General features: G+C 36.7%; 1 protein-coding gene across 5 annotated transcripts in view; it reads left to right on the top strand.

The window, feature by feature from the left end:
- DIAPH3 (diaphanous related formin 3) overlaps window positions 1-12602 on the top strand; it is a 490848-nt gene that overhangs the window by 150732 nt on the left and 327514 nt on the right. For all 5 annotated transcript variants that reach the window (XM_054665348.2, XM_054665347.2, XM_054665346.2 and 2 more), the window contains 2 exons: window positions 2289-2425; window positions 4309-4414. In XM_054665348.2, the coding sequence (XP_054521323.1) occupies window positions 2289-2425; window positions 4309-4414 (243 nt within the window). The remainder of the gene's footprint in view (window positions 1-2288; window positions 2426-4308; window positions 4415-12602) is intronic.

Raw genomic sequence — 12602 nt, 5'->3', positions numbered from 1 at the left:
TGTATTTATAGGTACTGAGTAGTAGTAATTGGCCTCATTCCAGTCTTAAAATGAGTGTGACACATTTTTGCATTACCAAAATCAGAGAACGTTACCTGTGATGGACTTTTGGGGTCACAGGATGATGGTTAAAACTGTGAAATCAGAGTATGCTCCTATTTCACCTTTCATACATGATAGGTTAGGGCCAGAGGGTTTGGCAGAGAAGGCAGGTAGTATCACTTGGAGGAAGTCAGCATGAGTCACCTTGGGTGGCTGGAGGAGTCACAGGATTCTGATTCTAGAAGGGCAGGTGTTAGTTAAGGACAACCAGGTAGGTGGGAAAAGAAGGGGAAATGCTAGAGGCAAGCTTTACTCAATTCCCAGATTTATTAGGACAGAGCCAGCTCTTCTGTACTTGGTAATCATTGACTGACTTTCTGAATTGAATCTAAATGGTACTTTATAAACCTGACAATTCCCTGGAATGATTAGCAAGGCATATTGTAGTTTCTGGTCCTGTGCCTGCCTTTTCATTCTTTTTCCAGTTAGGTAATAGCCCAGGCTATCATAAAAGTAAGTATTTCCTGACTGTTTAGCTGTCTTGTTGTAAACTTTTCCCTATTACTAACAAGACAGAGTAATCTCTCCAAAATTCATATTCTTGGGCCCTTGGCCTTTCCTCATACTTTCTCCATTGTTCCTGTGTTTCTCAGATAGTGGTTTAAAGTAAATGGAGTATTTTAGCCCAGTACAAGGTTTCTTTGCATAAATGGCCATATACAAGATAGGAAAGTTATAAATAGGATTTTATCACAATCAAAGTACTTGGGTCTAAGCTGGTTATAGATTCAACTTCAATGCTTACATGTAGTGCTGATTTTGAGTTTAGTTCATAGGCTTGTAATTGGGAATAAGGCCCTTTTTTAGTGTTTGGTAGTAACTCTGATTAGTCAATTCTCATGCTTTAGTAGGATCCTCTGAGATGCATGCTAGATAAATAGTACTGTTTTATTGTTTCTATTCATCTTCTGTATTTTGACAGTTATCTTTCATAGATACATCATTAACATAACTTATCTTCTAATTGGATTTGACTTCCTGGCAGTAGTAAATAAACTTTATCCTAATCCCAATCGTCTCATTTATAGAATGAGTTTACAACTGCATTGTTTTCCTTATAATAAATACCATTGTGATTAGAATACCTGTGCCCATTGTGGCAGTTTCTACATGGTATCTGCTCAAATCATCCTTCAGTTTTTGCTTATTTATGAACTAAGTGCTAATATCTAGGCCTGTATTTTGTAATATGGTAGCTACATGTGGCTTCTGAGCATTTGAAGTTTGGCTAGTCTGAATTGAGATGTGCTGCAGTATAAAATACACACTGGATTTCAACTATTTAGGAAGAAAAAGAAGTGAAATGTCATCAATAAATGTTTTATATTGGTTATATGTTGAAATGGTAATATTTGGGGTATATTGGATTAATTTTATTGAAAATAGTTTTGCTTGCTTGAAATTTTTAAATTACTCATGTGGTTTACATTATATTTCTCTTGGACAGTGTTGATCTGTGTGTTTGCTTATGATAATATATCTCTTACCAACCTTCCTTCCCAGGAAAAAGATTTTCATGGCCTCAGTGTCTGGTTCCGTATCTGGCTGTTTGTTTCATATGCTTCTGTTGGCAAATCCCATGTTTCTGACTGCTTCCCTCTTTCTCAATTTGGCTACTTAACCTGTCTTAATAATTGTCAGCTGTATTGTTGTAAGATCACCTTGAGTTATCTTTATTTGGTTTAGTTTTGTGGTTCTTGACATAAAGTGAATACCCTTATGAACATTTTTTTTTTTTTTTTTTTTTTTTGAGACGGAGTTTTGCTCTTGTTGCCCAGGCTGGAGTGCAGTGGCGTGATCTTGGCTTACTGCAATGTCCGCCTCTTGGGTCCAAGTGATTCTCCTGCCTCAGCCTACCGAGTAGCTGAGATTACAGGCATGCACCACCATGCCTGGCTAATTTTGTATTTTTAGTAGAGAGGGGGTTTCTCCATGTTGCTCAGGCTGGTCTCAAACTCCCGACCTCAGGTAATCTGCCCGCCTCTGCCTCCCAAAGTGCTGGGATTACAGGCATGAACCACCGTGCCCAGCCATGAACTTTTTAGAGTGTTACACAGTCTATATTTTTTAGCTTTAGTAAGTGTAAAAATGTCCTATAAATTTTTTTTAATAACTTCATTTCCTTCAGAGTATTATTTTTCTAACTAATTTCTAACATTTGACCTCTTATTTTCAAAATATTATAGTATGGCTTGGAAAGAATTATGAGTGAGGAGAGGAGCCTTTCCTTATTGGCCAAAGCCATGGATCCCAGACACCCCAATATGATGACAGATGTGGTTAAACTTCTCTCTGCGGTATGCATTGTAGGGGAAGAAAGCATGTAAGTGTTATCAACATATTCCCCTAATTATATAATAATTTAATACAGATTGATTCATTTAATGTTTCATTATCTACTCTAGGCTAGAATTTACTAGAATTTAAATAAATGTTGAGGTATATTTAAGCAGCTAATATAGTTTCTTATTGGCTGGAAATTTTTGAGTAATTATTTCTCTTAATTGATTTATTAGTTATGGTCTCACATACTTCTATGAAAAACTGATTTCCTTATCATATTTAAACTGTTTTTTTAACTGAAACCCTAAATTAAAAAAAATTCTAAATGGAGGCTTTGAAAATATACAAATGGTTCTATTTCTTATGTGATTTTTTTTCCCCACATGGAATTATTTCAAACTGTAGGTCTTCTCTATCCCCTTGTAAAAGCAAACATATTACGATTTGGAAATCTATATATAAGGCAGATTAGAAAGTGATTTATGTAATAGTAGTTTACTGGTTGAGGGTACAAAGTCCTTGAGCATAAAGCACACACTAGAGCTGTAAAGAACTTAACCACATTTGTTAGGAGTATAATTAAATACCATTACATACATATTAAAGATAATTATAAAGATAAAGATTTTTAAAAATTAGGGTTCTAATTATCAGGAAGCATTTAAAAATTATTTAAAATGCCTTTTAAAAAAGATAAAAATGTAAAAACTAAACAGGCAAAAGAACTAACAGAAATATCCCCCATATGTAGGGGTTGGCAGAGTCCTGTAAGGGGAGCCTCCTGTGTTCATTTGAAAATCAGCCTTGTGGAGGTCCTGCTGGAGTTGGTGGGATTGAGCAGGTTCGGCTTGATGGTTGGATAGTCAAAGACACCACTCGGCCTCAGCCTGGCAGTCTGCCCGCAAAGTGTGCCTACAGTGTTTATCTATAGAAGAGGTGTTGCCACACCCAGCTGCAGTCCCAAGCGTGCAAAGCCAGGCATACAGCTTCAGTATTTAAGGCCATATAAATGTTGGTGTACAAATCTAAGAGTGAAATTTATGTGGACATATGATACTTTCTGAGCTTCCCTTCCCACTTTCTTCCTTTCCCCTTTCCCCCATCATTTTTTAATTCTGTCTTTTAACCTCCTCTTTTTCCCTTTTCTTCCTCCTCTTTCCTCTTGGACTCTTCCTTGCTTTTCTTTTCCCTTCCCTATTCTGTTATCCTTCCCTTTTCCTTGTTTCTTGACTTCAGAATGGGTATCAAGATCCTGTAAGTAACATTTAGGACTGCATGCCCATGTCCACGAACTGTGAGCTTCTCCAGTGTGCTGGATGCTGTTAACTATTACTTAAAAGAAGAGGAAGTATAGTTTTTGCATAATTATTATATTTTATATTTGAATATTTATAATACCATACTATTATATATTTTCGACTATCACTCAGCTTCGTTTACTTAAACTTGTGAGGCATAAAAGTGCAGTGGTTGAGAGCATTTATATGGTGCCCACCACATAAACTGTCTGGTTTCAGATTCTTGCTCCACCATTTCACAGATATGAGACCTTGGACAGATTGCTTAACCTTTTTCTGCCTTAGTCTCCTAATCTATAATACGGGTTAATTATAGTACCTACCTCAAACAATTGTTATATACTTTAAAATGAGTTGATGTTTGTAAAGTGGCTTAAATGGTGCCTGATGTGTAGTAAGCATTATATAAATGCTTGATAAACATCTTCACAGGGTTATTGTCAGGGATAAATGATTAAAATGTAACATGCTTAGAACTGTGCTTGATACATGGTATGTACTCAGTAATCTACTTCTAAAATATATTGGCTGCTTAGGGTATTGACTTCTTTAGTAGGATAAAGCAATTGTATTATGGCATTTGTGTTTGCTACTTGCAATTTAATTGACTCAAATTTTCCAATAGCCTTGAAGAAGTTTTAGAAGCTTTAACTTCAGCTGGTGAAGAAAAAAAAATTGACAGATTTTTTTGTATTGTGGAAGGCCTCCGGCACAATTCAGTTCAACTGCAAGTAAGTTTTGTGTGTATATAAAATCTATTTTTAAATGGCATATATTACTTTTAACGGTTTTATGATTGGTTTATATGAAAACATTGTTATGAAGCTCTGCATGCCTTTTAATATTCTTTTATAGCATTATTTATTTATTTATTTTTTTTGAGACGGAGTCTTGCTTTGTCGCCCAGGCTGGAGTGCAGTGGCGCGTTCTCAGCTCACTGAAAGCTCTGCCTCCCGGGTTCACACCATTCTCCTGCCTCAGCCTCCTGAGTAGCTGGGACTACAGGCGCCTGCCACCATGCCCAGCTAATTTTTTTTGTATTTTTAGTAGAGACGGGGTTTCACTGTGTTAGCCAGGATGGTCTCGATCTCCTGATCTCGTGATCTACCCGCATCGGCCTCCCAAAGTGCTGGGATTACAGGCATGAGCCACTGCGTCCGGCCTAGCATTATTTTTAGAATATAGAATTCCTATTTGTACTGTGTCATAATTTATCTTATAGATACATCTTGGCACACAACAATGGTTATTTCCCAGGTTGCTTTTCGTGTAGTAGAATTATTAGATTTCCTTGTATGAGATATTATCATAGTTCTATGAACTGTTTATTCTATGTTAGTCTCTTAAATTACTTTAACTTTTGAGATGTTTTGCCAATTAGGTCGATTAGGGCTTTTCATTGTTTTAATAACTGAAAAGTTGAGCTTACGTGAATAATAAGGAAACCCAAGGTTATAGATGTTTCCAAAAATACTGCTAAAAAGACACATTTAGACTTAAACATTTAAGTATTCAAGCTGAATAATATTCATTTAATTTCTCTTTCTTTTTTTAAAAAAAGGAAAAGAGGCTTTTATTGGTATAATTGTTCAAAAGTGGTCATCTTAAAAAATATTAATACCTGATTCTCACCTCCGTACTTCTAAAACTTAATTGGCATGGTGTGACCTGGACATTGGGAAATTTAAAATGATCCTCAGGTGATCCTAACGTGCAGCAAAGTTTCAAAGCCAATGTGTTAATAGATATGAAGTAAATCTCTTTCACACTTAATAAAAGTAAAAAGTTATAGTTTTTTTTTTAAAGGTTCTGGGTGCTTGGCCATTTTATTGTTTCTTGGTATATTAGGAATAGAAAAGCTAAATCTGAAATAAAAAAATAAAGTGAAAAATTAAAAGTAAACAAATGGTATTTTAAAAATAATAGGCTGGGCGCGGTGGCTCATGCCTGTAATCCTAGCGCTTTGGGAGGCCGAGGCAGGCAGATCACCTGACGTCAGGAGTTCAAGACCAGCCTGGCCAACATGGTGAAACCCCATCTCTACTAAAATACAAAAATTAGCCGGGCATGATGGCAGGTGCCTGTAATCCCAGCTACTCAGGAGGCTAAAACAGGAGAATCACTTGAACCCCAGAGACGGTGGTTGCAGTGAGCCAAGATCGTGCCACTGCACTCCAGCCTGGGTGACTGAGCGAGACTCCGACTCAAGAAAAAAAAAAAAAAAAGAGAATATGATAGGAGCTGTGAAACTAATAATTTAGTATGACATTTCAGATGACAGTGTTAGTGAATAGCCAGTGAGGAACCCTATGTTGTGATTTGGTTCTCTTCGAATAGGCAGGATTGAAGATCTGACTAGAGGGTCTCTATGGCATGGGTCCTGCAGGAACCTCTGTAAGAGAGCCCCTTTTCATGCATTCTGGGCTTGTTAGATGACATTGGCTTCGAGGTCTGGGATGTGTTCCCCATCTGTGACATCGACCTTGCCCATTTAGTTGCTTGAGAGACTAGAGTCTTTTAATTCATGTACTGCTAGCCTCATTTCCAGTCTCCTCTTCTCTTTTCTCTTGCTTTCTTGTCTCTTCTCTCCCACCTCATCTCTGAGCTCCCCCTTCCCTGCTCTCCTTTTCCTTCCTATTGCTTTTCTTTTTCCTTTCTATTTTTTATGTCTTTCCTTGTCAGGTTGATCTGCTGTCATCTGGTGCTTTGAACAAGTTTCTTTGTCATCTGGTCCCAGGCTTTTTATTCATCTGAAGATTAATGAAGAGTAGCCCTAAAGAAAACTTTGTAGAGGAAAGTTGAACCATTACTTTATCTGATTTTTTTTTGCAACTATCTATGAATCTATAATTATTTGAGAGTAAAAGTTTTATGAAAATATTGGTAAAACTGGGGTCCCATCCTTTTGTTTACAACAGTATTACATTACATGAGGTTTTAAACTGTAAGGGAAGAGATAAATAATGGCTTGTTAAAGACAAAGCCCTGTTTTGTCCTGGTAAATGACATGATCTCCTCATTTATTGGAAAGTTTCGACTATTGCAGTCTAATTCTTGGTTATTTGGAATATTTGTTTTGGCTGTCAGACATAAAGGTAAATATATCTGACTTTTATTTTAATTAACTACAAATTAAATTGATGAGTATGAACTTGAAGGCAAACTACGTTGATTTAAAAAATTTAGGGGGTAAATTAAGTAATTTCTTTTATAGGTAGTTCTGCTTTTATTGAAGGTGCTCTTCTGTGGAAAAATAACATTTCTATAGTCATGATAAACTTATATTTAGTCAGTAAATATCTAGAAAGAGAACTATCAGTTAAAAGTTTGGGATTTTATAGGTTACTATTCTATAGAAGATATTAAGACTTAAATAAATATTAAGAATTCTGTTTATATAAAGTTTTGATACAGGTTTAACTTCTTTTATTAACAGCTCTAGTCAGACTAAATGAACGTATCATAAAATTTACCCATTTAAAATGTGCATTTCAGGTCAGGTGTGGTGGCTCATGCCTGTAATCCTAGCACTTTGGGAGGCCAAGGCGGGCAGATCATGAGGTCAGGAGATCGAGACCATCCTGGCTAACATGGTGAAACCCCATCTCTACTAAAAATACAAAAAAATTAGCTGGGCATGGTGGTGGGTGCCTGTAGTCCCAGCTATTCGGGAAGCTGAGGCAGGAGAATGGTGTGAACCCAGGAGGCGGAGCTTTCAGTGAGTTGAGAACATGCCACTGCACTCCAGCCTGGGCAACAGAGCAAGACTCTCTGTCTCAAAAAAAAGAAAAAAAGTGTGATTCAATGTTTTTTGTATATTAACAGCTTTGTGGAATCTTTACCACAGTCAATTTTAGAAGATTTTCATTGCCACCCAAAAGAAAGTCCCCGTCCCTTAGCTATAACTCCACAATCTTTGATTCTCTCTAGCCTGAGACAACTATTGATCTACTTTCTGTCTTTATAGAGTTGCATATTCCAGACATTTCACGTAAATGTAATCATGCATTATGTGGATCTTTGTGATTGGCTTCTTTTACTTATTAATAGCAAAATATTTTAGAGGTTCGTTCATGTTGGAGTACTGCATTTTAAAAAATCGCCACATAATCGTCTGTCATGAGTGTACCACATTTTATCAGCTGTCAGTCGACAGACATTCGGGTTGTTTCTACTCTTTGGCTGTTACGAAAAATGCTGCTGTGAACATTTGTGGAGTTGATTTCTTTTTAAACTACTGCTTATTTGCCATATTTAGTGTTGAGTGAATAGAGGTAGGGAGGAGGAGAGCTTAGAGCAATGTTTTCCTTCCGTAGTTATGGAAGTCACGGGAATGATACAGTTTCTTTTTAATTTTTAATTTTTGTGGGACATAGTAGGTGATGATTCAATTTTTGAAAAATTTTTGCCAATATATAAGTAGCTGATTATATTTGCTTTTATGAAACTAATTGCTTTAGTTGTAATTATATTTTCTGTTACAGTTAGTAGTAGTGTTAATTATTTGATATCCTGTAAACACTAAAATAAATTTCTTGATATAGTTCTTAGAGCTTAATTTTTAAGAAGTGAAAGATTATTTTAGCATCATTCAAATTTATTTCTTTCTCATTTTTCTGATATGTTCAGGTTAAATTTCCATGCTCTTAGTTGGGAATAGAAAATGGAAAGAATTGTTTTACATTCTCATTTTTTCTATTCAAATATTTTGTTGAAGGCTTTTACTCCTTAATAAAGGTTTCTCATTGTTTTTAAGCCTAATGTGTGAAATAGCTAGCAGGTAGCAGGCTTCAGAGTAAAAGATACCATTTTCTATAGTGCTAACTTAGGCCAAACAAACAAAAAAAGGTAACATAGATACTCTTTTCTGCATATTGCCGGTTATGCTCTTTCTATATTCTTTAAAATTATCAAAAACAATTGTAGTAATATCTAAAAATACCTATTTCCCTGTCTTTCTGAATTTTCCACAAATAAAGTAAATTTTGAGGTGGCTGGCTATCAGTTTTCCTATAAAACTATTTGTACCCATTTTATTCCATTTTAATAAATTGCATTATTAAAATATGCTAAACTAGATGACATTAGCAAATCGCCAATTAAAAATAAAACTTGTTTATTGGTGAATAAAATAGGAACCAATTGTTTACTTTTAAATTGGAGAAAATGAGATAGCAAAATAAACACATTCTTCATTATTCTTTTACTGCAAAGTATATTTATGACAAAGTATTTTTTTTAAAGGAGAATAAGGAGAATTGTTACTTTTTTGTTATTCTGATCCTAATAATGATAATTTGTTTATGATTATGATAGAATTGAGCACACTTCCCCCATTTGATATTATATAGTAAGAAAATGTTAAACTTTGTACTTGGAATAACTTTATTCTCAGGCCTTGAAGAATATTATCAGGGGCCGTGCGTGGTGGCCCACGTCTATAATCCCAGCACTTTGGGAGGCCAAGGCAGACGAATCACAAGGTCAGGAGATTGAGACCATCCTGGCTAACCTGGTGAAACCCCGTCTCTACCAAAAATACAAAAAAAAAAAAAAAAAAAAAATTGCCTTGCGTGTTGGTGGGTGCCTATAGTCCCAGCTACTCGGGAGGCTGAGGCAGGAGAATGGCGTGAACCCAGGAGGCGGTGCTTGCAGTGAGCCGAGATCGCGCCACTGCACTCCAGCCTGGCTGACAGAGCAAGACTCCATCTCATAAAAAATATATATATATCTATATCTATCTATATATATATATGTATACACACACACATATATATTATCAGGAAAGAAAGTACAAATATAAATCTAGGACTTAAAATAAGCATACATTACTTTTTTTTCAAACATCAGACAGGGTTTCTCAGCTGCAAGCAACATAATCACTCTAGGTAATTTAAGCAGAAAATGTTATTACAAAATTAAATATGCTATGAAACAAATTGAACAGATTTCATCATAGCCTATATCAATTAATTACTTCACAAATTTTGTACCTACCTTACAAAATTTCTGGTAGGCCCAGGGAATCATGTGGGTGGTCTGTAGCTAGAAGTAATACAGAAGATACGCTGCACTGTATCACGGCAATGCTCTAATGGAAGTGCCACTCCCAGCTCTCTGCTGTGGTCAGCACTTGTGACACCAGGGACAGACAGCCTTCTGCCACAGTTGCCCCAGGAGAACCAAACCCTCCATCGTAGTGTCCAGTGTTCATGTGTGTGCTTGTCCCTCATGTTGGCCAGTTTTTCCTTAGTAGAAAAGGACTGGGATAAGTATTGGTTAACCAATCTCTAGTTTCTGCCGTCCTTTAATCTTCTGTTATTTTTATTTCTCTCCTCTTTTTCTTTTCCTTTCTGTGTCTTCTGTCTACTCTTGTCAGGGTCATACTTTCCTGGAGTATCAAGAGCATTTTCTAGATTTCAAAGAGTTTGTTGAAACCCTTGCTGTTGGTCATACGACTGATTGAATTGTGATATATTTTTGGAAGGGAACCAAAACATGGGAATCCTAGAGCATTTTGGGTGGATATTTGGTTCTTCTTCTGTGTATATGTCCTCAGGTCTGCAGTGATAGAATGCTGTAACTTCCTTTTCCTGTGGTTTCTCCCTGATCCAGTACCCATGAAGTTGCTGATGGGAGGGTCAGGAACATGAATGGTCTTAGACGATCTGCCACTTGTAAACTGACATGTTAGTCTGCCATAGTTCTATTGGTGCTGTCAAAAGACGTGAACTCCTAGGTTAAAAACAAAGGATTTTATTGCTCACAGCAATAGCAGTAGGCTGAGTATCAGCTTTGTGTCAGTCCCAAAGCCCATATTGTGACACTCATAGTGTAATGTGAATACTGCCAGTTGCAGTGGGTTGTGTTTTAGGAGAGAAACCTTGAGCATAGGGAATATTACTTTTATATTATGGGCAGCAATGACTGTAATTGATCTGATTGATACAGGCTATGATGAAATCTGTTCAATTTGTTTCCTAGCATACTTAATTAAGTTCAGTAGGGACTGTGGGCAGCAGAATGAGTCCTGTCTGAAGTATTTGCCTCAGTCCTGCCTTCCAGGTCCCAGATCTAGTCAGCTGAACAAATCCCATAATCCAGTAAATCATCAGAGTCTACCTTAGAACACCAGGTGGCTTTCTTTTTAAATTTTTTGATTCATCTTTCCACTTGGCCCGAGGTGTTAATTCAGATACAGTATGATGTGTTAGTGATTGCGCAAACTTCCCCTTGTTCAGCAAAGAAGTCTAGGACAATTCTTTCTTTATAACAATCCTGGTCAGTGAGTTGAAGCTGACCTGATTGCCTCCCAGGGCTGATGTGGTGTCACTGACCACTTTAGCTGAAATCAGGCACAGATTTTTTACCACTTCCCATTGTAGGGATAACTGCCTGCAGAGTACACATAGTAAGTCAGTTTTCTTCTCCAGGAAGCTCCCCAGAGTAACTAAGCATAGCTTCCATTTGGAGAGATCTCCATAGTTGCCTAAGAGTTGCATGACATACTGGTGGCATTTCTTTAAACACTTGAACATTTCTTATGATCATACCTGTAGGGTTCAAGTCATGGTGTTTTTTAAGAGAGAGGCAAGTTAATGCCTGTCTTTCACATAAGATAAATAGTCTTGAAAGGTGTACATGGTGCTCCTGGAAGGAAAGTGTTGTTTGTAGTTGTTGGGACGACCCAAATAGGAACTTTATTAGTTGAGGGACTACAGGGTGGCAGAGCTTTCAACTTGGCTTCCAGGTGGCTGATAAATTTTACAGTTCTTGGTTCAGGAAATAATTAAGTCTAACAATTTTTGGAGGGACTGTCTGAAGACAGTCAGTCCAACTTATTCCTTTTTGTCAGTGCCATTCACCCACTCCACAGAATGACTGAGCTACAGTTATGGGAGTTGGAATGGGGTTGACATCCAGAGAGAAGGAAAGATGTTTTGCATGGGAGATGCAGGAGCTGGATCTATTCTGATTGACCTCTTAGTAAAGTGTAGGTAATGGTAATCAAATCATGGTCAGAACTTTCTGGTGGTAAATGGCAGGATGTGCTGTAGGAGAGGAACTTTGAACTTGCCTTCACTTTGCTCTAAAAGACATTATCTTTATTATACTAGACATGAAGTGAGCCTGCTCTTTGCTCTGGAGAGATATGCTGTTTTCCAAGATTGTTTTGTATACACACATCCTTGAAGAGCATCTAGATCAAAGACGATCAATGTCTTTACTTGCAATACAAGTGGAAATGAAATATGAGAGACCCAGGGAGAATTGTCTTGCAACAGACAGAAGACCACAAATCTCCTAGTGTCACCTTGGCTACTTTTCCTTTAGCCCGGTTCTTCTAATGTTGTTCCTATACATTTGTTTTATCTTGGATGTAGATTGAATGGAATGAAACCCTCATTAATTTTGATTCTTGGAAATACCTCAAGAATATTTTCCCTATGTTAGTTACTGAATAAAGGGAAAACATGATTTCCAAAGTTTCTGAGTCCACAGAGGAGAAATAATTATGTCAGAGAGCAAATAAAGGAAAAGATGGGAAGCTTGTTTCAGAGAGAAAAAATTGTTTGGTTGTCTTTGATGGTTTGATGTGAACCTGTAGCATCTTTAGTTCTGAGCTTGCTCACCTAAAATATATACTTAAATCCTTTTACTTAATTTCATTCAGGGTTCTAAATATCTGATTTTAGTGTACTCTTTAGATATAATACCAATAGCTGGGTTTATGTTGTCCTTCTGTGGATCTCTACTTGTTATGATTATCTAGTAAAGATGACCCAGATCTTGTCATTTCTTTACCCACTGTTGAAATACATAGCCATTGTTTGCTTTAGGTTTTTTTTTTCCTATTGTGGTAGGATATATATAACATGAAATTTACCATTTTAACCATCTTTGAGAGTATAGTTCAGT

This window comes from Pan troglodytes, chromosome 14 (assembly GCF_028858775.2).
Source record: "Pan troglodytes isolate AG18354 chromosome 14, NHGRI_mPanTro3-v2.0_pri, whole genome shotgun sequence".
In the NCBI taxonomy this organism is placed as follows: domain Eukaryota; kingdom Metazoa; phylum Chordata; class Mammalia; order Primates; family Hominidae; genus Pan; species Pan troglodytes.
Note: the sequence above shows the minus strand (reverse complement) of the source record. Positions and strands in the feature narration are given on the sequence as shown.